Raw genomic sequence first — 27,827 nt, 5'->3', positions numbered from 1 at the left:
GACTTTATAATTTTAAGTCTAATTCGCTTACAAAAGCAAATTAGCAAAAAGCACTGTAAAGTAAAGTGATTGTACCAGACCTTAATATGATAATACTTATACATGACATACTTATAAAATAACATAGTACATGTCCACAAATACATGGTATTGTCATTGTACCATGTTCAAGAGACATAATAATACCATGATGGATGTCAAAACAAAAATACATGATTTTTAGATAAGTTCTACCATGGTACAACACAGTAATAGCATGTTATATGCCTGGAAATACATCGTTTTACTAATGCGCAATATCCAAAAAATAAATATTACAATAAATATGTACCCAAAAATGCATAGTGGTAGGCCTACATAGAACATGCATCAATGGTATTGTAATGGAAACATGGGTAGCACTTTATTTTACAGGCCTGTTTTGCATGTATTGTAATAATTGCAATAACTGGGTAATAACTAGGTACTAACCCTGAACCTACCCCAAATCTTAACCTTAACCCATAAAGTTACCTTATATTATTCAGTACTTTCTTGATAAGTACACTGAAAGTGGACATAGTGTAAAATAAAGTGCAACCAAAACATGCCTAAAAACAAAGAAATACCATGGTACATACCGCCACAAACAGTGTTATTGTAAACTAAAACTATTAACTGTTAATTGAAATAAAGCTGAAATTAAAATAAAAAAAATAGATGGCACAAACTTAAACTTATAAAAAAAGAAAGAAAAGTAGAACCATTGTCTTGGCTACTAACTGAGATAAAACAAGTTTTAAGCTTAAGTACTAAAACTAGTCAACTACAACTAAAACTAAAATAAATTCAAGCTAAATAGAATATAACGAAATTACTTAACATACATAAACGAAATTACTAAAACTAAAATTTAAATGAAAACGGAAAGTGTAAAAATAAAAACTATTAGTTTCAGTACTATAAAGCAACACTAAATAACTTTTTTTTACCTTAAAATAATGTTTCCAAAATCGTTTCAGTGGTTCATCAAGTCGTAACAGGGTGAAAGGCACTTCTGCATTGGCTTTGTGGGCCTAATATCTGCTATAACCACACTATGCAAGTTTGCCAGATCGGGTCGCGTTACTGTAGTTCTAATGAGACATAAAAAACTACAAATTTGACTTGCTTTACGGTAAGTGTTACAATAGTCATTATTTAGTTTTTCTTCGTTTTTGATGTCGCAATACATTATACTTTCATAAAATCATGCAACATACTCTACCTTGTGGACATCGTTCATTCCAAAGCCGGGCAATTCCACTTACAACCTGTAGGGTGACCGAAGAGGAAAGTGTTGCTTTAATATGCATAACAGTAAAATAACAACGGCCCAAAATACCATGCCCAAAAATATGGAATTAATTACAATGGTGCGTGTCAAAAATTAGAGAGGCTGTTCACAGCAGAACAAATTGGTTGAGCTTGACAATTCAACCACACTCTAACCGTACCCATAATAACCCAATTGCTAAACATAACTCCACCCAATATGTCCAGAGAGGTGGGGCTGGACTAGGTTAAGCTCCACCCATTATGTCCAGTGAGGGGGAGATAGACATCATTTGGCTCTGCAGTGAGCAGCACTTGAAAAAAAAAATAATAATAATCGCATTATGGTAAAAATTTGTGTTTTTCTATGGTATGTGTTCAAAACCATAGTAATATTTAAACATGTGTAATGAATACACGGTATAACCGTAGTTACCATGTCAAGAAATTTGATATCATGGTACCATGGCCAAAATAACACAAGGAGTGCTACAATGGTACTTTTGGTGTTTGTGCTGGATGGATGCCACACCATTGATCATCTTCTTAATCTTATATATCGCTGTGATGTCTTCATCACAGCACTGAAACAGGAGGCCTTTGAAGCCGTAAACAGAATGGCAATGTTTTCGAGGGCCTGGACTAACCAAGCATTCAAATACACACATCCTGAGGAAGTAACAAGTTTCCTGATCCACGTTAAACAAAGAAAGGCGGTTCCATGTGATAAGCGCACACATTCCACCCTTCTCTCCATCCTCAACGTCCTTCACATTCATGAACACTCACCTGTGAAGATGAGCGTGTGTCTTCTCTGGCTCGGCCTGAGCGCTCTGTGTAAGGACACTCCGGACAGATTCAGACCATCAGCATCTCATCCTCTTTTTATTCATTTGTCTCACCTCTTTCTCACTTTTGCTCTCATCCGCAGGGCAAGCGACCGACACACAGGCAGGTAAGTCCTCAGTTTACGTTTTACTTGCATGTGAGGGAAACGGTTTCGTTCACGACGACAGTTTTGGGGCTGTTGAGTTATTTTTACCTCTCTCAGATTCACCTGACCGCTTGATTTATACAGTTGGGCAAAGGGAGCAGTGAAATATAATGACAGTTCTGTTCTTTTCTGGGACTTCTTGGATGTATTTTTAGTCAGAGCAGATCTGTGATTCGCTTGGACGCTTTTATACTTCAGAGATATTTTGTCACGGACTGTTTAGCCGCTCACAGGAAGTTTGCGCTTCGTATAATAGCAAGATGTTTAGTCTTCGTTTAATTAGAGGCTCAAACAAGATCAGTGATGCAGAACCCACAAACACTGTCGCTTTCTAATCAACCCACCACCATTAACTTTGGGTTCGGATTACACTTGTTTAATCAGATTTTAGTGGTGTTTACTGGGCTGGCGTGTACAGCGGATAATTCTGGTTGTGTTTGTTGGCCAGGCCGAGAGTTGTGCGCCAGAAATGCAGGCTCTGTGCTCCTCAGGGAATAATGTTTTGTGTTTGTTTATGTGCTTTCCTTCCTTCCTCTTCTTTCTGTTTGGAACGCCACTGCTCTCCACACTGTCAGTGTGGCCTTCTTTAAGACTTCAGGAAGAGAGCTGAGTGTGTTCTGCTCAAAGTAAACATACCAAGAGGAAGACTCGTTAGAAGTTTTCATCGCTTTACCCTTCACTGAGAAGACAATCCCAGAATTCCCCCCTTGTGTTAAATAAGTGCACTTAATAGATTGTAGTGTACTTCAAATCTTAAAAGAATAGTTTAAAACATGTACTTGCATATAATATAATATTACTCAAATAAAAGCCAAAGTGTACTTAAAGAGAGACACTTTCATGACTGTTTCTTCACACACTTAAATAGGGCTTTACAACATGCACTTAGTAATAACGTCAAATTAAAAGTACATTTTAAATCTGTTTCAATAATATTTTGTCGTGCTTTAAAGAAGTATACTTATTTTGATGTGTTGACTAACATACTAAAGCAAATTTTAACTTTACTGTGTTATTCAATATTCAATATACAGTTAATATATTTGAAATACTTCACCATGTAAGAATGTGTGATTACAAATTTATTTCAATATATTACATACAAATTTCAATATAAATTACAATAATTATATTTTACTGATTAAATATATTTTATATGATTACCTTAAAGACACTATAAACGTGTGACAGGACGTTACCAGAATTCACAGCAGATTTAACAAAAATTAGCTAAAATTAGCTCAGAACCAACACGTGTTTTTGAGAGTGCAATAAATATGCATAATCTCTTCAAACAGAAAGGTTTAAAAGCTTTTATGATTACTTTTAAATAGCCATCTATTGTGTAACACTGCAGACCACGAAATGTCAATAATAAATGTGTAAATAATTGTATAATAATATATAAATTATTTTTTTATTTATAATGCACCTTTCAAAATCTCAATGTTTCACAATTATTTACAAAATGATTATAATTGTATTAATATGATATTAATAATATTATTATTTATTTAAAAATGTAATTAATATTATTGCTATATAATTATTTATAAAAAATTCAATTAAGATAACGGCATATTCTGTCACTTTTTTCTTTTCCTTTTTTTGCTATTTTGACTCCCAAAATTGGTTAGATCGTAAATATGCTGACCGTTTTTTATTATCTGTTTATATTCTGTCCCAGACAGCAACATAGCTTCGAACCAGATCCAGCCCACATCTGGGCCGTGTGGAATCTCCGTGTACCAGATGTGGGCCGGATCTGGGCCGAAACCATATTACTGTTGGGGTTTGCTTCATTAATGTTTTAATTTTTACGTTTTTTTATTTTACACATGGTGTGTGTGTGTGTGTGTGTGTGTGTGTGTGTGTGTGTGTGTGTGTGTGTGTGTGTGTGTGTGTGTGTGTGTGTGTGTGTGTGTGTGTGCTTGAGTGTGAGAGTGTGTGTAAGTGTGTGCATGCGTGTGTGTCAGTGGTTCCGGTAATCTCTATGTCATGGGGACAAAATGTCCCTACAAAGATGTCAATATCTGAAATCCTTGTCCTTCAGGGGATTTTTTTTTTGTCCATGAGCAAGACAGCTTATAAATCACACTAAGTGCTGTTTTTTTTTTTTTTTTTTTTTTTTCGGAAATGTGAAAATGTAGAAAGTTTTCTATAAAGGGTAGGGTTAGAGTATTGGGGATCAAGTGTGTGTGTGTGTGTGTGTGCACACAGGTTTGGCTATACTTGTGAGGGCTAAATGTCTACACTTATTTAATAAAATATTATAACAAGCGACTAGTGAGGACATTTTACTGGTCCTCATTAATTAAAAAGGTGTAGCGAATTAGCTCAAAAAGGGAGTATATATTTAATAATTAATCATAGCCTACTGGTTATGATAAATTTGTGCCTGTAAAAAATTGCCCTGTAAAATAACAGTAATCTACTGGCAGCTGTGGTTGCCATCAATGTACTGTTAATTTACAGCCCTTTACCATTAACAGTATCTCAGCTCTCCGTTTTTAACAGTATGTTACCGTAAAAATACCATGGAAGGTAACTCATATAATTTGGGAAATCGATTTCCTTAAACAGTTCGAGTTCAAAAACTAGTATTTATACTGACTGTGAACTGACTTAATTTTAGTCCACTGAAAATTAATATATCTTTATATAAAACTGCAAACACCTAATGTGTAATAGTGAATTAATTAAAAACATGATTTTAACTAAAGTCTTTGCAGTTCGTAAAGCGAACAATAGCACACATGTATGAGCTAAAGTACTTAGCATGGAGATCGTCACTGCATCAGCAACTACACAGTTACTGCTTTTAAATAAAGCAACCGGCAGCAAACATCAGTGTTTCTCTGCTCATCTTTGACTGAAGCACAGGCTCTACTTTCCAGCAAAAATGCTGACCCATGTCGTAGAAATTTTAAACTGTATATTAAACTAACCATGTTTCTAACATCTAACCTTATTTGACCCTAACATTTGAACTGGATGTACTATACGAAACCAATAGAAACCTTGGAAAACCGTGACTTTGAGTGTGCGTGTGTGCGTGTGTGTGTGTGTGTGTGTGTGTGTGTGTGTGTGTGTGTGTGTGTGTGTGTGTGTGTGTGTGTGTGTGTGTGCGTGCGTGCGTGTGTGTGTGTATAAATAACATAGTTTGGGAAATGAAACTAGACCAGGGGTGCCTAACCCTGCTCCTGCCGATCGACTGTCCTGCACAGTTCATCTCCAACCCTAATCAAACACACCTGCCTTTCATTTTCAAGTGATCCTGAAGACCTTAATTGGTTGCTTCAGGTGTGTTTGATTAGGGTTGGAGATAAACTGTGCAGGACAGTCAATCGGCAGGAGCAGGGTTGGGCACTCCTGAACCTTACAGTCTGTTAGAATCTTGTGATTAACAAATGAAGTCATCATTAAAACAAAGTTTGCTTTACCTAGTAACAGAGGGGTTTGCATATGAAGAACCAATCAAATAGTGGGGAAATTATGTAATGCAGCCTGACATTTATGCCATACCTCTATACTATAAAAACTGTTATATTCTTGTGCACTGTGGGATTGTCTCAATGAAATTTAGATCCTCCGGCCTTGATTCTTCTTGGGAGAATTTCTCTGAGAACTACTCGAAGACTCTCCCAGCCGTTATTAAAGCATTTAGAGGACATTTGCTGATGTCTGTTTGTTAATTTCTGCTGCGCAGCAGGTCAGTTTAGGGAAGCAAGTAAGTTAGGGTAAGAGACTCAGCCAGTTGTTGACAGAAGACGCAAAGAGCTAGAGTATAAAGGTTATTAAGTGGCGATTTGCAGACGCTCTGTGTCGATCAGTAGACGCGACAGATTTTATTTATTAAGTGTCAATTTGCAGACACTAGATCTACTACACCCACAAAACTAATGAATTAAACTAACAGATCTCTCCTATATCATCTTGTGCAAAAACACATAGAACACTTCAGTTTAATATTTACTCGCCTTTTTAGTTATTGACTTTGCATAACTTTTTTCTATGAACTTTCACTAATATTTCAGTGAAATTAACATATTTTTTTAATAAATTCGACTGTTACATTTTACAGTATATTACTGTTTTTCCTTGATTTTACTTTAATCTCCTGGCAGCTGGGTTGCCAATAAATTGCTTGTTTTTCTACAGTTTTAATTTACAGTTGATTACTGTTAAAATACAATTCACTTTTATTTTATTTTACACATTTAACCTTTTTAACCCCGCTGCAAAATCTTTTAAATGAATACTTGTGTGTCCACACTACAGAGTGTAGGAGTAACACTGAAGTAGTGTTGAAGTTAATGATATAATTCAGTGATTAATTAACCGATGATTGAGCATTGGTGATTTAGATGTTGTTTTGTTTCATTTGATGTTACCATTATGGAGATCAGTGTTTACTTTAGTCGGGCTCTTGACCCTTGACTTTAACATTAGTTTTTTCTTTGACTGCTGTAACTGTATGTTTTTAAGACACATTTGTTGTAGAAAAAACAAAGCCAACCAAAATGAGATCAGATGTTGCTGATTATGATGTAATTACATAATGTTTGGATCACAGATCTAAGCCTGTGTCCAATCCCTTATCAAAAATGTGTAGATCATATTACTATACTTTGAAACTACAACAAAAGATCAAGCAGTTCTGCAAAATCAGTTATGAAGGTTTTTTAAACTCATCATGCACTAAAAAAAATGAACTATGGCTTCAGTCAGACACACACAGACATCAAGAATCAGCCAATGAATCTCAACAATGGTGACAATCAACAAAAAAGATCTGAACATCACAAAATACGCTACTAAAAGTCAACACAAAACCAACAGCAAAAATAACAGCAAAAAGTACAAATTAAAGAAAATAACCAGACAATTCAGCTGTATAATTTTTTCTTTTTTTCTTTTTTTTTGTACTATGCTGGTACCCAACATGCATTGCAGCATGAAATGTATGATTGTCAAATGTTGTTCAAAATGTTCTGAGTATAAACTTGTTTAAATCCTTCATATTTTCTGAATCTCATATCCCTGATAGATCTTGTTCTGTAAAATCACAATGCACAAAATCAAAACATCACCCATATAAAACATTAGACAATAAATGAGATCAGTGAACTTGACCACTAGATGATGATTGTGACCATTAACAAACAGCCATTGTCATCTGATCCTGTTTTCTTTCAGTTTTTTTGCCATAGCAAATGTAGGCTATTTTAAAGACACAGCTGCAGCAGCCAAAGAAAAACTAATGTTCAAATGTCAGGGTCAAGAACCCAACTAAAGCAATCACTGATCACCGTCATGGTAACATCAAATGAAAATAAAATTGCATCTTAATCTCTGCCACCTTTTAATAATAACTTCTGTAGACGTCTGACAGAAATAAAGTCAAACTGGTTAGTAATAAGTGAAGCTGGTAATGCTGTTTGTGGAGTTGTTTAATCCTCCTCTGCTAAGATCTTTTGCTAAGATTTAATGTCTTCTTGATCTTGATTTGATCTTTTTTCTGTTCTTCGAGTTCCTCTTTCCTTCAGTGATTCGGATTGTTAACAGCAGGTGTTCATCAGCGTCTCAATTAACTTTATTTATTAACAATTAAATTAACTGAATTAACTATGAAATGATTTGCTCAGTCATGTGGACTATATTAGTGAACTAATGTAGAGAATAGAGAATAGTGAATGAGGGTATCTTCTTATCAACTGTTAAGGAAGATTATTCTTCTTATCAACTCTCAAGAAAGGTTATTCTTCTGGTCATGAATTGCTATAAAGTACTCAACAATATAAAAGCTTGAAGCTTAAGATCACACATTTAAGATACTTTGTTTGGTGAGTATCAGACAGAGACAATCAAGCGTATAATGGGTTTTAATACGAATACATACGACTATACTTAAACAAATAATACATTTAAACAGAATAAACAAAAAATAAAGACAGAGAGAGTAGACCACAGAATGGCAAATATCACAAACCTTTGAGAGCCAGCAAAGAATCAAATCACCTTAAGGCAGGGGCAGACAACCTTAAACGCATTTAAATCTCGATAGAAATAATACTTGCATGGACTTTTGGTGCTGAGCAAGAATGAGTGTGTGTGTAGGTCCTCGATTAATCCGTGAGTTTGAAGCGTTCTTCCGTTTCTTCCGGAGAGCGCATCGTTAGCGGGAAGTTTAAAAGGTTTACTTGAAAGCAATGTTGCCAGAAGATCAGGGTAAGTCTGTTTCACCCAGAGATAAAAATCAATGAGCACAAGATTAAAACAAGGCAAAAAGCCGGAGATAAGACCAAGACAAAAAGCTAAGAACAAGACACAAATCAAAAGAATAAGACTAAGAAATAAGACTAAGATAGCCATGAGCCATCGTCATCGGAGAGAACTTAGAACTTAGAACATCACTTTAAGGAGAACTTAGTCCACACCTATTTTGGGTGAGATGACCAATAGTTGTTGTCCAACTTTTAGCGGGAGAGAGTTTCTTTGTCTCCTCCTGACAGCCTAATTTGCATGTTTTATGATGGTGTCAGGACTGGTCATTTTTACTCCAAAGGATGGCAAACATAGTTTAAAACATTTTATCATAACCTACTATATATAATTCGCTAAGGCAAACCGAGAGGTTACCAAGAAAGGGAGTGTGAGTTGAGTTTATTACAATCTTTTTGTAGCTCACAACGGAGTTTGGAGGTGTTTCTGTTTAGCCTCTGCCATGCCACTAAAGTGACAATGGGGCAATTTGATCCAGACTCATTTGCGCTAGGCCTGTTATTTACATGAATGAGTCCAATAGGTTAAAAGCTTTCTGAAGCTTAGAAAGAATAAGTCATTGTGATTTCGTCCAGACACTACAAAGGCTTATAAATTGGCCAAAACGTGTTTTGTTTTAAATCTAGTGTTTTGTTTCTATGGGTGTAGGTTTAGTGGTAGATATTTTGACATAAAATCAATGGAAGTCTATGCAATGTCCTCTCTAATATAGTGAAACAAATGTGTGTGTGTGTGTGTGTGTGTGTGTGTGTGTGTGTGTGTGTGTGTGTGTGTGTGTGTGTGTGTGTGTGTGTGTGTGTTTTATCTCTGGGTCTTTCTGAACAGCATTCACCATTGATCAGGTGACGTTGACTGTGCTTCCTGGTAATAATGTGGCGAGTGGCACTAACCTAACCTTGCATTGTGAGGCCAAAGTCAGTCACAGCCTCCCCCAGCCGCTGACATACACCTTCAGCTTCCTGCTGGACGATCAGGTCATGTACTCCAAAAATACCAGTGCCTCAGTGGTGGAGCGCAGTTTATCTCCAGCCAGGGTGTTCAACTCGGGTCGCTACCAGTGCGATGTCCAAATCTACGACAAGATCAAGACAAGCACCAGTCAGGCTATCAGAGTCACAGGTTAGTTACATAACTGATGCTCATCAAAGCATAATTCTACTAATTCTATTTTAGCAGCTGTTGCTGTCCACTTACAGTGGATATAAAAGTCTACACACCCCTGTTAAAACAGCTGTCTTTTGTAATGTAAAAAAGGAAATAAATCATATAAGAACTATTGCATGTTTATTGTAACAGTTGCAACCTCTACAATGTCACTGAAAACGGCTGTTTTAACAGGTGTAGACTTTATATATATATATATATATATATATATATATATATATATATATAAGCGCACATTTTTGCGACTATTTTTTATTTATTTTTAGATTAAAACCAATAATGTTTGAGATCTTTTTGGATTTGGAAAGTATTGCATGTTTTTTGTTGTTGCCACTAAATTTTGTAGTTGATGTGACTGACTATGGTGAGTTCAGGGGTTAATAAAGAGTCTTTAAACCCATGCAGGCCTTCAAGTCCCCACGATGAAGGTGAAGTCTGATATCATTTCTGAGGGGGAAGACATCAGGGCCACATGCAGCGCACCAGAGGAGACGGGCAGTCTGAACTTCTATTTCTACGAGGACGATCAGGAGGTCAAGCGAGTCTCTAGTATGAGCAACTCTGTGACGACCACTCTCACCATGCAGAAGCTCAAAGACGTCTACCTGCACTGTGTCTATGTGGTTATCATGCATCCTGACGCGGGCTTCTCCAACAAAAGCAACACGGTGAAAGTGATTGTAAAAGGTAAAAGGTAACATCATGTACATTTTGCTTGGTCAAAGAAACTCCTTCTAAAGACCCATGCATGAAATCAAAATTGTTGTTTTGTGGCTTTTAGCCCACATCAGTTGGCTACACTCAAAATTATTTTAGTCTGTTTTTAAAGGTTAGTTCACCCAAAAATTATGTCATTCATTTCTCACCCTCATGTCGTTCCAAACCTATAAGACCTTCGTTCATCTTCGGGACACAAATGAAGATATTTTTAATGAAATCCTAGAGCTTTCTAAACCAGCCATAGGCAGCAACGTCACAGCAACTTTCAAGGCCCAGAAAGGTAGTAAATACATAGTTAAAATAGTCCATGTGACTACAGGGGTTCAACATTAATATTATGAAGCGACGAGAATACTTTTTGTGCGCAACAATCCCCCAAAATAACGACATTATTCAACAATCTCTTCTTCTCCACGTCATTCTTCTACGCTGTTGACGTAGTGTAAACAGTGCAGCGCTTCCTGTTTCTATGTCAAAACACCAGCTCACTATTGGCCAGCTCCTGTATCAGCATCACACGCATGTGTCATGTGCTCACATCATCAGCGTCGGCCAATAATTAGCCAGCATTCTGGTGTATAACCCGTAAGTGCTTTACTTTGTTTAATACGTGAATAGCGTAGGAGATCTGACACAGAAGAGAAGAAATTGTTGAATAATTTTTATTTTTTTGAGCACAAAAAAGTATTCTCATCGCTTCATAACATTAAGGTTGAACCACTGTAGTCACATGAACTATTTTAATGATGTCTTTACTACCTTTCTGGGCCTTGAAAGTTGCAGTGACATTGTTGCTTATGGCTGGTTTAGAAAGCTCTCGGATTTTCATCAAAAATATCTTAATTTTGATCATTTATTTGATCAGTATTGATCAAATAAATGTAGCCTTGATGAGCACAAGAAGCTTCTTTGAGAAACATTAACAATCTTACAGAGCCCAAACTTTTGAATGGCAGTGTAAATGCTGGTCATTTATATCAAAATTATTGAATCATCTTTCACTCATGGATTATGTACATTTTAGTCCAATAAAATGTAAAGTTATAATGCCCCTAAGGTTATAATGCCTCTCAACCCCATATGATATGGCAAGAAGTATAGCAACACAAGAAAATACAGCTAAGCAAGTCATTTCATGGGGTCTTTATTGAGCATATCCACAGCTGACTATATTTTGCATCGACAGTAAGATTTTTTTTTTCTTTTTACAGATCTTGATGCGATCAGGCCGCAAATAAGCATTTCCCCCAGCGCGAATGTTGTTGAGGGTGACAGGGTGGATATCACATGTCAGGTGCAATATTCCTCAGATCTCGACTTGTTCCTTACCAAAGGCAACAGCGTACTTCGTCAGTCTTACACAACGTTCAAATACAGCTTCACCGTAAGAGCTGAGGATTCAGGGGACTATGTGTGTAAAGCAGAGAAAGGCAGCGTGCAAAAGAGGGCCGTCTATGGGCTAAATGTCACAGGTACCTAACCACAATCATACACATTTTGACTAATCTTAGAATGCTTTCAGCTATCAAGAGTCCACTTTCATCAACAAATAATATTGTTGTATTAAAGGGTTTATTTGTTTTTTGTTATTATTGCATTAAAAAAGTTTTTTTTTTCAATAATGTCACTTATGCATCGAATTTGCAGCAAAAATTGGAATATCACATTGAAATGGAAAATGGAACGTTAACCATTTTCACCATTAAAAAAAATGTACACACATTTGGCACAATCCTATACTGTGTGCAGAGCTCTGCGCATGCAGATTTAGTTCTGATTTGTTTGTCATAACAAAATTAATATATTTATTAATGAACAAATAATAAAATATATTTTGACAAGAATAATGATGCATATTATAATGCTCAACATGCTCAACTGCATCAGTGTTATTGAGATATTATTATAGATTTTATTCATATTTTGAATGTTTTTATTTTAATTGTAGTTATTTTTTAGTAATTTTGTTTCGTAAAAATATTTTTTGGTCATTTTTATTTGGTTTTTTTTTTTTTTCTTTTTGGATTTTATATTATATATATATATATATATATATATATATATATATATATATATATATATATATATATATATATATATATATATATATATTTTTTTTTTTTTTATGGTTTTGGTTTTAGTTAACTATAATAGCCGTCCACTGCATGATAATAAACTACATTTGTCTGACTCCATGTTCACTCTTTAGAACTGTTCTCGAAGCCGATTTTGAGAATGAGCCCAGATCAGGTTTTTGAAGGGGAACGCTTCACTATGATCTGCCACAGTGCTGTAACCTCCTCGGAGAAGATAAAAAAAACGGACATAAAGTACACTTTGCTGAAAGAAGATCGGCAGATTTATTCAGGTGCCAACTACTTTGCCACTGCGAGCCTGGCCACCAATGGGAAATACTCCTGTATGGCAGTGGCTAAAGGAGTTAACAAGACCAGCCCACCACTTGATTTAAAAGCTAAAGGTGAAGAGTTCATGCTTTTGCCAAATCTCCAACATTAGAGGACATGCATATATTATCCACATTATGAATAGATTGTTATAGCGAAGCATTTTCCATTATTACTATGTTAAAACATGTTATAACTTAGTAATAACAAAAGATGTTTAATGAACTAGTAACGTAGTCACGCACCTTACGGGGAATCTAAAGAACTCTGTGGAATGGAAAGTTTGCATGGATGTTAAAGGTTCTTCATGGACCCATCAATGCATTAACCTTTATTTTTTTATTTTTAAAAGTGAGGAGCTGACTGCTTGGAATATGAAGCAGACATATTTATTTCAATTGATATGGTGCATTGCAAGAACACACTTTCTTTAGTGAATAGGCACCCTAATGCTTTTTTCATGCTTCTCATTTTCCTACCCTCTTTTTTTTTTCAGTGCCTGTTTCTACCCCAGTCATTCATGTTGTTGATAGGGTGATTGTTGGTCGGCCATTCAAGGTTTTGTGTGTGGCTGAGAATGGAACGCTTCCAATAAAATACACCTTACTGAAGGCCCACGTGCCAGTGGCTGAGAAGCGTGTGGTTGAGGCAACTGATAAGGCACTCTTCAGCATTGACTACATCAGTTCTCCAGAAGAGATCCACAGCTTCACATGTCAGGCTCAAAACCAGGGGCCATCAATCAGTAGTGCTAGTCATCCCCTTAGAGCAGAAGTCATAGGTAAGAGGACCAAACCCTGACATCTTCATGCTCAATGATTTGTGTGCCTATTCCATAATCACTGATAGACTTTTGTGTCCGGTACCATTTTTGATGACTGTTACATTCATTGTATTCCTGTTCTGCACAGACAAAAGCTTTTCAAGACAACATTCAAAGTTTGTCTTGATGATTTTTTTTTGCAGCACACAAGTTAATTGGAAAAACAAGTCTCTATCTAAATTTTGTTTTTAAACTCTGAAAAGATACTTATGCATATAATTCACTGCAGTTTCCAGCTGAAATAAACAAGAGCGGCAGTAAAACGCTTTCGAATTCTGATAACAGTTAATTAGCACTAATAAATTAATTATAATAAATTACAGTAGCAACAATGTCCTCCTCACTAGAATTTTTGTGTTTTCCATAGCGCTAGCTTGCTATTTTATCAACAAAGCAAAAAAAAAATCCCCTCTATCATGTTCCCCACAGCAGGCGGACCTTGTCAAAAACTAAGTGATAATAAGCCCCACCCATTCAGAGGAACAATATGATTGGTCAATTTTCTTGTCATTTGATATTTGTCTTTTGACCTCAAAACACTTTTAACATAGTGCATGATTTGTAAACATACATTTTGACATTTACATTACATAATCAGCTCCATGTGTATGGCTTTCCTGCTGCAGTAAACTTGTCCAGTATCCAGTAAAACATAAATCATGATAAAAGAGCACAATTAATTGCTTCAACAAATGAGTCTTTATCTTACTTTTGCTTTCCTTAACACTATCCGTTAGGTTTAGTGTATGGTTTGGTGTATCTCATTTTGTTTTGTTGTACCAAGTTTAAAATCTGGAGACTGGAGAAGTAATGAATTAATCAGCAGAGAAACAAACAGTGAACATACTTTATGAATGCATGTTAAATCTGTCTATTGTCAAAACACAAGTTTATACATTTTTTAAAGGGGTAGTTCAAAATGAAAATAAAAAATGCTGTCATTATTTATTTATTCATACACTCACTCTCACACACACACACACACACACACACACACACACACACACACACACACACACGTTAAGAAAAGGCATTACAATATGGCCTAATGCACTGTTGTCACGGTTAACGTGTAATAAACACAAAGAAGATTCATGACGCAGGATGACACTTGTCATTTTAAATAAATTTAATAGATTTAATAAACAATCTGGAAACTGAGAAACCACGCAGAAGGGATTAAATACACATGAAATGAAAATCAATGGAACAGGGAACAGGCGTGAACTAATCCGACGCCATGACATCTAATGAAAGAACTAGAACTCAGGAGACAATGAAAACAAACAGAACAAGATAATTAAACTAAACAGAACAAGACGTGAACGTGACAACTGTGTTGCAGTTAATATGAGAAAAGTTTTACCTTTAATTTGAATTTAACATTGCATTATGTTGTGCTTTTGGGTTGAAGGAAATGTCTGGAAACTTTACAGAAAATGTTCTGGTAATTTTCTGCTGCAATGTTATCAGTTTTTTCTACTTACAGTGAAAAAGTTAAACTCATTCTCTGTTTATTCTTAAGTCATAAAATAGTTGAAATCAGAAATCTCATTCCTGTTCACATTCAGATACAAATTTGACATGACATTGACTCCACACTGGAATAGTGAATGGGATTTAAAGTCGGCGATTTCTGAAAGACGACTTCAGAAAATGAATGGATTATAGCATTATTGGCGTGAACTGTCTCTTACTATTCTTGACTAAAGTAGCTGGCATTTCTCTGTCTGTCTATCAGTACCAGTGTCCAAGCCAGTCCTGGTGCCACAGGACGTTACAGTCACAGAGGGCTCAGATCTCACCCTCACCTGCCGTGTACAGAAGGGCACTTACCCAATCACCTTTACCTGGTATCACAATGGGCTCCCTATAACCAGCCAAGAAGTCAGATCCTTAGAAGGAAGTCATATCATCAAAGCCATAGAACGAGACCAGCGAGGCGACTACTACTGTGAGGCATCCAATTACAACACTGAAATTAAAAGCAGTCAGCCTGCCAGGATTGGAGGTACATTTTTAAATGCCACACCAACACACCATTTGATCACCATGATAGTAGAACTTCTCTGTTTTGAAATATCAATTTTTGAACTATAACACTTACTCTACGCAGATGTTAAAGAAAGCAGTCAGTTAATGAGGCTTTTATTGATTAACAATGCAATGTTGCGAGAACATAAACGTGAACAAACACGAACGACGCTCTGGAAATTTGACGGGCCAGTGCTGCAACGCCACAAAATTGTAAGCCTTGCCAATTTAGATATTTAAGTGCAAGAAGACGTGAAAGGGAACTCAATTCGTCACTCGCGTTTCAGACAGCGCTCGAATACTGACTTGAACTCTCTTTTACGTCGTCTTGTGCTTGAACGGACAAATTCACACAAATTCCAGTCTTGGCTCGAGTATCCTAGTAAAGATAGTCGGTTATGTCTTAAGTGAACGTAAACAGTCGAGAAAGACAATGCATGTGTATCAGTATATTGAATCCGTGCATTGGGTATAGAAGTGACAGCAGACTAATATTTCTGCTGCACTGTGTTTTTAATGTTATTAAAACAACAAAGGAGAAAGATAAATAAAAAAAAACACTCTCTGCTCTTGACTGAATAATATTTGTAAGTTTAATGAGGATTAATCTGCTTCATTTATACAGTGAACTGTGTTCAATGTCTCTACCTGAAAACTACAGTTACTTGTCTCAATGTTTTAAATTTATATTAGTTAGGCTAGTTGTTTTAGCTGCGGTATCGAAAGTTGAATAGAGAATTCTGAATCATTGAATTTTGTTATCAGAACTGCCTCTTTTTGCAAAAACATGGGCGGTAAAAAATATTTATGGCTGGTAAATTTTCTTAAGTCTGCGGTTATTGGCAGGTATGGCAAAATGTGTGTTTTAGGCCCTGCTTGTACTCATGTAGAGTATGTTTCTTGCAAAAAAGTGGCAATGTTTACAGAAGATGTTGGTAAAGATGTTCTTTCTAATATTTTTTGTCTGTGTGTGTGTGTGTGTGTGTGTGTGTGTTTTATAGTCAGTTTAGCGGTGTGGAAGAAAGCTCTTATTGGAGTGTTCTGTGTCTTGCTTTTGGTGGCTATCGTCATAGTCCTGACAGTCTTTTTGAAGAAAATGCCAAATCCACGCCGAAAAAAGCAAGCAACTGAGTTATCAGTGTAAGACGACCCTTAATTTCAATTTAACATCTACAGTTCATTTGTCTAATATCATAATTTGAATGTTTCTTTCATTCTGTTTGAAAATGCTTTTTGTCTCAGAAAACCTTCAAGACCCAAATCAGGTGACCCTATGAGAATGAGCCTCACTCTCGACATTGAAGACAACACCATTCTCAATGGTAGAAAATTTCCCTATTCTTGTCATATTAATATTAATAGTGCATTTGGCTATTTTTGAAGCTGCCTTGTGCTTAAGGCAATGCGCCACAGGTGAATAGGCTAACTCTAATAGATATTACCATACTTTCCCTAGGCCTAGTTGATTAATCACAGTATATTTAGACAATCATTTTGTGGGATGTTATGTGATATGCAAATTAGGCGTTATCTAATTACATATGCACACATTTACATAAACTGCATAAAGCCAGGTTCAAAACTCTTGTTAAAGGTTTTTGAATTTCTCTATTTATCACAGCATAAATCAGAGAGTACTGATTTAAAGAGCAACTTGCAGGTTAAATTTATAACTGAATTAATACTTGATATTGTCTGAAGAGGTTTTTTAAAAACACATATGTAGAAATTACTAATGAAATCTAACTGGTTGTAGAGATTTTGATGAAAATGTGCTAGGCTCTGGAATACGCCTTTCCCCCTATAGCAACGCGTCATATGACGTATGCCGAGGTAAATATGAGCTCGCGTTCAGCCAGCGCTCTCATTGTGGGTGTAGTAGTTAGAGCAGTAGTGAGCGACAGAGAAAGTTTTAGATCGAGTTTTAGAGAAGCCATAATGGTAAATGATTGTGTTTGTGCTGGTTGCACAAAATCCAGCCTGTCAGGACATCGTGTCCATCATTTTCCTTCTAGGAAAAACAAGGCTTTTCGTTCTTGGGTGCGTTTTGTTCAGGTGAAGAGAGCAGACTTCACTGCCGCGTCTGTCACCGCACACTCGGTCGTTTGTGGCGCACATTTCACTCCGGAGAATTATGCACACATCTTCGGGTTCTCCCGCCGGATGTAGGCGCGAGCACAACATCAACTGGCAAACGCAATGTAAGCGGAACGAAACTAAGCTACTCGTTATTGTGTTTGTGTGGACTGTTTATCAGTTTGGACCAGTGCAGCGCGAGCCTGATCAAGCAACACTGTAGCCTAACTGCGAGATCCAGTAAATAAAGAATTCGCCACTGAAGTAATAACATCGCTGCGAGATCTAGTGAGAAATATTCACATTTCTCCGTTATTAACGGATCGAACAGCGCTGACGTGGAAACCAGGAATAAACATTGTGCAATGAATGAACGAACTATCCAGTGTCCACAGATCAGCAACATTCACCATGGCTTTACTGTAGTAACACTAACTGCAACCATGGAAGTTTGGCATTTTCCACTAAGGCCCAGTATGCATCCACCTCCCTGCAACACTGACTTTCCTCAGCTGTAAACATTGCCTCGCATTTCCCACACAAGCACCTATGGAACAAAAAATGTTAGCAGGAATAAATATCTCTCTGTCTCTCGATGATAAACCGCTAAGTTATATCACGTAACGTTAGTCTGGGCGGATATTAATGAGCATGACAAACGCCTGATCAAAGCTTAGTTTCTGTTATTGTAAGTTCCAATATGTTCTGTCTAACATTAATCCTGGCCTGTCCCTGCTCTCTTGGCAGCCTAGCAGGCTCATAATTGTATGGCTGTGGTCCGTCAACAATTTCCTCAGCGTCCGAAATGTCATTGCAATCCATTTTTCTCTGTTGTTTGAATCGACCGCTCTCCCTCGTGCTACGTCACGACTCTCGCCCGTCACGCCCATTTTCAGATGCGGAAGTAAAATTTTCTCACAAAAACGACTCCAGAAGCCACTGTAGCGTATTTATAAAAATTTTTTTAAGAAAATCTAGTTCCTACATTATTTTTCTATACATTGACTTGTTGGGTCTTCTAACCTGCAAGTTGCTCTTTAAGTAAAAAAGAAAGTAAACAGCCAAAAAAAAAAAAAAAAAAACGTATTTTTAGGTATAAAATATTATATAAATCAGATGAATGTGCTTCTGAAGTGGATATTTCAGGCTTTTCTCGTTTTGATAAAATGGCCTTTGATGATATACTAATTGAAATAGAGTGAAAAAAGAGAGGGAAAATTGTAATACAAAATGAAACATTTTTTTTTTATAGTGTAAAAGTTTATTATGAAGTTTATTGTTTGAGCTGTATAGTGTTCTAAATCGTACTTTCTATGAGTACTTTTCTTGGTGGATGAACTTATGATTTTATTATTACCAGTGCAATTCTTGTGGAGTTTGGTACATGCAAACAGCGATATGCGGATCGTTACGTCATATCTGGTATCTTTGCGTGTTGGGTTAGGTTAGATTATTATAATGGCTGAATTGTATTTTGATTACCAACTCATATTGAAAATTGCATTTTATCACTTTTTTTCCCTGACACCGAATGTTGAAGTCGAATCTTGTTTGTTCTTGCCTTACAGGCACTCCCTGTGTGATGGGCAGGAATGTGTGGAGTGAAAATGTATCTGGCTCAGGTACAGACTTTAAACAGGATGAGGCCTATGTGATGTGAGTTCATCTCATGATAATGTCTGCTTGCTATCAAACTAGATTCTGACGATCACACCGATGTGGACTCTGAGCTGGTTCACCCACAGGAAGTGGATCCCAGCAAAGGTGAGATGCAAGAATGTCAATGAATCCCTCGAATGGGGATTAAAAAAAAAAAAAAATGTCAGTTCTAGCTGAATATTGAAAGAGCGTTGAAGCAATTTGGGTATTTTTGTAAACTATATCTGATATAAATACCAAGGGCGAAGCACAAAAGTGCTTTTCAAATGTTCAAAAGTGCTCAAATTATAGATTTGTATCTGTGTAAAATGCTGAGCCACTGTAAACGTTGTCATGACACTCTGCATATTTTGTAATCACAATTAATTTTATTAAGAAATTGCAAGAACACAATTTAGCATGCAACAAATTCACTGCCACCAGATTTTCTAACTTCCAAATTTTAAAACTATAAAATAAATTAAAGTATAAGCACAATTGGTTGTGCTTCAAGATGCAGATTTCAAACTGGCGACCCAACACACAACATGTGGCACAAACACTGATATTCAACACAGATAGCAGACACCCTCAAAATGAAATTAATTTATTACTGTAAATACTACAAAATGTCAATTTAATACAGATTTCTAAAGTAACACAATTCAAAGACTAACCATAGTCTACATATGATCTATTTTGTTACAAATAATCTATTCCAAAATAGAAAATAGTGATCGATTGGATCCACAAAAAAATGGTTTCTGCGTTCTGCGTTTTTTCACTGACCGCGAGTCTGAATGGACTTTGGGGATTTCACACTGGGTATGTTTGCTGGCATCCGAATCCGAGTGTATTTGTTCCCCCTGCCCCTGCATCATCAGTCGGGTTTCACGAACACTTGATTGTATTGAACCTTGGTGCATTTGTGTTCATCTTACTCCATCACAACTGACACTTGTGTCTGACACTCTTTTGAGGATTGCGAGCCATTTATTTGCTGCTCTGGTTGCACTCGCTTACACTCGATTTACACATGTAAATCATCCCCACTGTCATCCTTTACATGTGTTTGGTTGAACTAATGACATTGTCATCGAATAAAATGCATGCACAGGTTACTTTACTTCCAGAACAAGTCCTACATCGCATACTCTTTTGAGTAGGTACTTATTTTGAATATGCTAAACAAGTATGTGCTGCATATTATGAATGTATGTATGAATGTAATCTGAAATTACTGCAGTTGCCATGTTGTCATTATCATTTGATCTACCAGCGTCAGTCATTCATAAATCCTCTCCCGTGGCCTCATGGGATAGTAAAGTTCAATCATGAGCACACTTCAGAATCTTGCCAGAAGAAGTAGCTCATCCGGTGACTTTTTGCCTACTCTTTTATGAGTACCTACTTCATATAGGGAAGTCATGTCAAGTCACCTTTATTCATATAGCTCTTTGTACAATACAGATTGTTTCAAAGCAGCTTTGCTGTGATTACAGGAAAATAATTCAATGATGCAAACAGAGTTAATTTCGGCTGTGCCGCAGCTTTAAAAGAAAATAGTCAGCTGAAGTCAGTCCAGTGTTAATTCAATTCCGTTGTAAAGATCTTCAGTTATTAAATTAGTTTATTTAATCTATAAAGCAGTTCTGCAGAAAACAGTGATCATCATCATCCGGCTCAATTCAGTTTTCATCCGATGGTGTCAGTGCAGTTAAATCAGTAATGTTGTTGAATATTAAGTGTCCCCATCTAAGCAAGCCAGAGGCGACAATGGCAACGAACCAAAACTCCATCAGGTGACCGAAATAGAGGTGAAAAAAAAAACCTTAGGGGAAATCAGACTCAGTTGGAAGGCCAACGAACGGACACGGTGCGCTTATGATTCAGGATGCATCTCAAGTCAGAAATCCGATTGTGGACCGGTAGCATCGGTAGTATAACCAAACTCAGACCGCCTCCTACAGGTAGTCTCGGGGTTTGGTCCCCCGCACGTCCTGATTTTGCAGAGTCAGTCGCGTTCCTCTGTCAACATATTTTGTTGATCCTGGAACAACATTCCTGTCTGAAAATGTAATCCTAACCCTATCCCTACCCCTAAACCTAGCCGTACCCATAAGTTATCCCTAAAATCAGAGGAAAATGATAGGTGTATAACACTGATGTAGAAGCGCTTAACCCTCAAATCTGATTGGTTGTTCGGAATGTTGTTCCAGGATCAGCAAAGATGTTGATTCAGGAACATGTTGCACTTGGTGATATCAGGTTCTGCTGGTACCCCGATGTGCATCCGGGTCCACGTGTGAAAGCCCCCTTAGTGGACCCATCTATATGAGCATTCAATCACTCTGACACAAACATTGAGCTGCGTGAGGACTGTGTGCATGGACATCAGCGGACTCTGCTGATGATGAAAATTACAGTTAAACGTGGAAAAGTGAAGAATAACTTTGAGTTGATTTTGCTGTCCTCACTATGCATGTTTATGATTAGTTTAATTATTTGCATGTATTATTGTGTTTTCTTCCCCCTACTGTCTAAAACCAGAAATTTAGTTCTTGGATCATGACTATTTATAAAATCACAAAAATCTACACAGTAAAGTTTAAATTAAATAAGTAAAGAAGAGTAATTTACATTTTGATGATGAAAAAAAAAATTGTTCATATTCCTATTAGAAGTTCTTCTGAAGAAAAGCATAGAGCCTGAATACAGTGGCCAGCATACAGACGTCCAGATGTCCACACCAGGTGAGCTCTGATCTTTGAATCACACACATTACAGCACGACAACCCTGTGGAAGCTTGTTTCCACAATGAAAAAAAAAAAAAGGGTACTGCGACTTTTTATCTTGCAATTCTGACTTGAAAATTTAACATTTCTCAAAATTGTGAGACAACTCGGGAAAAAAAGTCAGAGTTGTGAGATTAAAAGTTGCAATTACCTTATTTATATATGATTCTGTGGCAGAAACAAACTTCCATACTACCCTCCCCTTCAAGCATGCCCATAACAGGCAGTAAAAGAGGCGCATTGTTGCATTGCGTACTAACATTGTTAATGAAAGTGTGGTTTCATCATGCATGAGACGCCAGGTGGCTTTTTTCCTGTGCCGGTGGGAAAGAGCTTCCTGTTTTCACAATAGGCCCTGGAGCCTCATGTTCCTTTGCCCAACCGACACAGAAACTCGGCCATTGTTTCATCAGCGCAAATAAACACTCCACAGCCCCTTTTCCCTAGTTGATTAATAGCGAGACCTCTTGATAATCATTGCGGTATGCGTGTAAAACAATGCTGAAACATAGCAGAGGTCACACTGAAATGGGTTTTGGCATGCCCACATACTGCCAAACAATAGCTGCATCTGGAGGGAAACAGATTACTTACACAGGCACATTAGCATGGCACTAAAACGATAAGCCCACGGCAGGCATCACACTCCTCTTTCTTGGGAGTTGGTTCAGGAAGTTGGGCTGTAGTTATTAAATATGCATCTATTTTCCGCTGCGGCTCTTTTGTGACGATGGTTCATTTGTTTTTTATAGGAGTTTCGGAACAGGCTGAGGGCGTAAGTGACGCACAATGTTGACACAGACACACAGGTCCACATGTAGGTATGTACAATTAGTTTTGTCACAGGGAGGCCCTCTTGTGGAAGAAATGGGTGCCACAGAAGACATACCTCATATCTCATGTGGTCTAACTTATGAAGCATGACAAGGAAATGTGCTGGTCATACAAAATCCAAAGAGGAATAATTAGAAACTATATTTTGCACAAACATTTGTTTTATTTCAGGATAGATAGATAGATAGATAGATAGATAGATAGATAGATAGATAGATAGATAGATAGATAGATAGATAGATAGATAGATAGATAGATAGATAGATAGATAGATTGATTGATTTTTTTTATTTTTTTTTATTTGTGTCTTTCTCAGCAGGCGGCTCTGGAGTATGCGCAACTCAACATCAGTGAACAAGAACCTGCATAGTGTCTCAACACAGTACATCTAATTTATTCAGCTTCTTCACCACCAGAAGCTGATTTTCATTTATGATATGTTGACATTGAACATTTTGGTTTGACGGTATCATTAATATTACTTTGTGGCCTGGATGGTTTGTAATGTGATTAAGATGTGTTGTGATGTTTATATATCAGAGATTAAAATCTGAGCAGTCAAGTCAAGTCTTTATTCTTATTGTTTTTTCCTTTTTTGAGTGTTTTTTCAAGAACTATGAGGAAAAGGAAAACCATCTGTGATTCCAGAACATGGGGGAGCTGCTGAGCCACTGGAAATATTAAGTCTTTAAAGGGGTCGTATAATGTCATTTTTGTACAAGCTAATATGATTCTGTAGGGTCTAAATTAAAAGTTTGTAATATACACTGTTAACCCTTGCTGTAAAAAAAGGCCAAATTCTGACAATATCATACCATTTTCCATTAAAACAGTAATATACCGTATAAAACAAAAATAGCCTACAGGAATATACTGTGAATTAACAGCTCAAAATCGACACCCAGAGGCTGTTTTCCCAATCACACCCTATACCCTCATTCACTATTCCCTACATTAGTTCACTAATATATATATATATATATATAGTCCCCTTGACAAAGTGAATGAAAAGAAGTGAGTGAATTGAGACATTAATGAACACCTGATAAGCAGAATCACTGAAGGACAGAGAAACAAGAACTGAAAAAAGAGAAACACAAGAACTACAGTTGACTTCCAGCAACACTGAGTGTGAAACCAGTTTACAAACCAGTTTACAATTATTTCTTTCATACATGTACAAAAGTTCTTGTTGAGAATTAACAGAGATTTAGTTAATAATAAAACATTTTGTCACCATGATGGAGATCAGTATTTGCTTTAGTTGGTCTCTTGTCCCTTGACTACTTACCATTCTTCTCTCTCTGGCTGTTGTAACAGTGAGTTTATAAAACACATTTGTTATGGCAAGAAAAAGTCAAGAGGAAGATGACCAGGTGTTTTTGACTTTTGTGATGATGTCATAATCATCTTGGACTTGTTTGATTCTCTGGTTTTTCCTGCAGATGTTATTTGAATTTATGGGTATTTCATATTTATCATATATCTGTGAACTTGCAACATGATATCACTATTTGTGTAATCAGGTCTTCTGAAGAATATCAAAATCATATAGTGCTTTAAAACATTTTTGAACTCCTGCTTATCCTGGACAAACACAGACATCAACAATCAGCACATGAATCTCAACAATGGTGACAATCAAAAGTTTCATGTCGCAATGCATGCTGGGTTCCAGGATAATATAAAACTCCCAGCATGCATTGCTGCATGAATAATAAAAAAAATATTGCCACCACTGTTGAGGTTAATGTGCTAAATTGTGATATCTCTGTGTTTCTGAAAGACAGTGTAGCTCTGTTTTTTTTTTTTGGTTTATGCATGATGTGTTAAAAAAATGGGACATTGTAATTTATTGCTGTGGTGCTAATGTAACACTTTTGATTGAGTATTAAACTCTGGACGAGTGAGAATGAATTTCCTTAGTGAATGAACAGGCAATATGATGATTTTGTCATCTTAATCACAATCATTCATAAACTGTGTGTGTGCACAAGTGTGACTTGCAAAAACAGCTCAAGCAGTGAAGCAAAAACTAATGTTATAGCATCAGCAACCCAACTAAAGCAAACACTGATCTCTATAATGGTAACTTCAAACCAAACATTTTCAATTAAACATCTCAATAACAACTTCTGTAGATGTATGACAGAAATAAAGTCATACTGGTTAATAATAAGTGTAATAATGTGTAATGGCTGGAAGTCAGTTGTAGGTCTTGTGTTTCTCTATTGTCTGTTCTAACAGCAGGTGTTCATCACTAATGCTCAACAACCACTTACATATTCTCTTAATTATCTCACTGCAACACTGTCTCAATGTTACTTTGTTTTACTCTTTGTAGTGTGGATTTTCCTGTGGGGTTGAAAGGGTTAACAGTGTAAGATAAAAAAAGTCACACCCACAAAATGTATTTTACAGTAAAAAACTGTAAGTTATAAATCAGGTTTATACTGGCAACACTGTTGCCAGTAGTTTACTGTAAAATCTTGTTTTTTGGGTCACCATTGTGCAGAAGAGTAGAGCCTGTGCTTCAGTCCAGGAGAAGATCTACAAACATTGATGATTTGCTGCATGTTGCTTTATTTAACAGGCGGTGACTGTGTAGTTGCTGGTCCAGTGGAAATCTCTTTATTTGCAAAAGTTGTGGATTCAAATGAAATAAGTTCACAGTAATACTTTGCTCATGTTAGTAATGCTTTATACATTTTAGTTAATACATTTAAATGACAGTTGGTCAATTTAAGGTAGTCGGTTTCTGTAAGTGAAATTAGTTAACTCGAGTTTTAGTGCATTTTTACAGTAACATACTGTAGATTACAGTAAAGAACTGGCAACAGTGTTGCCAGTATTTTACTGTAAAAAAAACCGGTAAGGTCTAACAGTGTACTTTAATTAAAAATTCTCATTAGTATTGTAAGAAAACGCTCATTTTTCAGCTTCTTAGCTAAACCAGCTTTTTACTGACCCTCGTTTGTAAAGCAGTCTGGTGTGTGAAATGATTCGCGCAAACATGAAAGCATTGACGTTGATCGTGGGGAATATTCCCTTCAAAAACAAACTCAGCCACTGCGTCTTCAGCGAGTTTGGATTTAGGAACATCAAAATGACTGCTGTGTTCGTTATTACACCCAAGAACAGAACACCACAATCGCTTAGACGCCATTCTGCTAATAGACAGCTCCAGTGAGTATCAACAATGATGCGCGGACTATGATGACAGACAGCTCGCACATGAGCGAGGGCAGGACTGTGTTGAAACGCTGCTGTCAATCACAAATCGTGGGGGGGGGCGTCCGACCGTGTGACGTCACTAGGTCGAACGGCTTGATTTTAGAGATTGGAAAACATATAAGGAGATTAAAAAATAAATAAACACTGGATGGATTTTTATCATTTTATGATGGTTGTGGACAGGCACTGCCAACACATATTTTAGTACAATCAATTTGTAAAAGTGCATGTACCATTATATGACCCCTTTAAAAGTGGAGTAATTTAAAAGGGTCCGTTTAAACATTTTAGGATGAAATACCACTGCTAACTTTTTACAACTTATGGGAAGATGTTGTAACTTAATTGCAAGAATATCTAGTTCTTTTCGAGAAATTGCACATGTTTTAATTCTCACAATAAAACCAAAAATTGATTGCTGTTGTAAACAATCTGAGACTGAGGCATACATGCTGCCAATGGAAAAACTTTGCCATTTCTCATGGAATACCTCAGTATCCTATGTTAGGACCTCTGCTTTTTTTTGTTTTATTATAAAAGTTACCTTTAGTTTGTGTAAGCTGTCTCTGAAAATATTTTTGTGGAGATTTTAACATATTATAAAATTAGGTTTAGTTTTTTGGGGGGTCAAATTTTAACATTTTACAAACTAACTAACTTAGTGTTTGTGACTTTGGACAGAAGTAAGGTTCTTTTACAGGCCATCTCTGAATACCACAGAAAATTGTGCACTGCCTGTGATACTTCTGGTGTCCTTGGATGGTGTCAGGCTGCTTGAGGGCTCCAATGTGAAAATCATGGGCTTATCAGCATGACTGCCCATCTATCATATTACATCGTGGGCAGTCACAGCAATGGTCCCCCTTTGTGGAAATAAGGGAGTCCCATAATGAGGTGCCACTTTAGCAGCTAGCAATGAATAGATCTTCAGGGGTGCCACAGTAACTCCAGTGGTTTTGTGTTGGACACCACGCATTGCATAAGTCGTAGCAGTGAGGTGTGTACATTGAGCTTTTCACCACTCTCAGACATGCGCTTATTTTAGGGAGGGGGAACATCATGTACCTCTGTTTTAGTGCCATAGAGTGTCCCTCTCTTGCTCTCATTCGGTCATAACATGAGCCCTGACTCGATGTTGAACCGAATTCCAGTCCTGCCGTTAGCTGCAATGCTAAAATTGGCACGCTGACCCCTGTGAAATGTATTCTGGGAATATGTTGTCTTACACTTTGCCTTATGGGGCCAGTCCAGAACGCTACATTGTGAATATCTTAGACTTGTGACAAGAAGCTCCTCTTTCCTGGATGCACACCCCTCAGCACTGTAATGCAACACTCCATATCTTCAACAGTTAAAATGTACTTTATTATTAGATATCATTAATCATAATGGTTGTGTAATCTGGTTAGTGTGAAAGTTAGGAGACAGACTTATGCAACAGTTCACAGGATACCAAATATTTTTCTTAGATGACTCTGTTTAAATGTGGTACAACTCAGGTCAGTAGCTAGGAAATCTGTGTCTGCTAGCA

The 27,827-nt window shown here is 36.8% G+C and overlaps 1 protein-coding gene across 7 annotated transcripts; it reads left to right on the top strand.

Moving 5' to 3' along the window:
* Positions 1-2,000: 2,000 nt before the first annotated feature.
* On the top strand, positions 2,001-23,624 carry pecam1a (platelet and endothelial cell adhesion molecule 1a). 7 transcript variants are annotated; one of them, XM_081377659.1, is made up of 15 exons: positions 2,001-2,130; positions 2,225-2,248; positions 9,398-9,691; positions 10,142-10,423; positions 11,668-11,928; positions 12,666-12,935; positions 13,358-13,642; positions 15,426-15,695; positions 16,720-16,858; positions 16,961-17,040; positions 19,363-19,416; positions 19,493-19,558; positions 22,117-22,185; positions 22,981-23,003; positions 23,382-23,624. In XM_081377659.1, exons 1-15 carry the CDS (start codon positions 2,091-2,093, stop codon positions 23,430-23,432), a joined length of 2,208 nt encoding a protein of 735 aa, XP_081233785.1. In that variant the 5' UTR covers positions 2,001-2,090; the 3' UTR covers positions 23,433-23,624. The 7 variants fall into 7 exon arrangements, with proteins under 7 accessions (XP_081233785.1, XP_081233784.1, XP_081233783.1 ...); XM_081377658.1 differs by having other exon boundaries at positions 23,379-23,624; XM_081377657.1 differs by having other exon boundaries at positions 22,114-22,185.
* Positions 23,625-27,827: the final 4,203 nt, after the last annotated feature.

This window comes from Scardinius erythrophthalmus (genome assembly GCF_964197995.2).
Source record: "Scardinius erythrophthalmus genome assembly, chromosome: 1".
Lineage (NCBI taxonomy): Eukaryota > Metazoa > Chordata > Actinopteri > Cypriniformes > Leuciscidae > Scardinius > Scardinius erythrophthalmus.
The sequence above is the reverse complement of the archived record's forward strand: the minus strand, read 5'-3'. Positions and strand labels throughout refer to the sequence as shown.

What these genes read in the sequence shown, in the direction of transcription:
- pecam1a (XM_081377656.1), top strand. Translation starts at nt 2,091, where the DNA reads ATGAGCGTGTGTCTTCTCTGGCTCGGCCTGAGCGCTCTGT. An exon ending in ACTTGATTTAAAAGCTAAAG is followed by an intron (nt 12,936 to 13,357) that starts GTGAAGAGTTCA and finishes TTTTTTTTTCAG; the next exon opens with TGCCTGTTTCTACCCCAGTC. An exon ending in CCTTAGAGCAGAAGTCATAG is followed by an intron (nt 13,643 to 15,425) that starts GTAAGAGGACCA and finishes TCTGTCTATCAG; the next exon opens with TACCAGTGTCCAAGCCAGTC.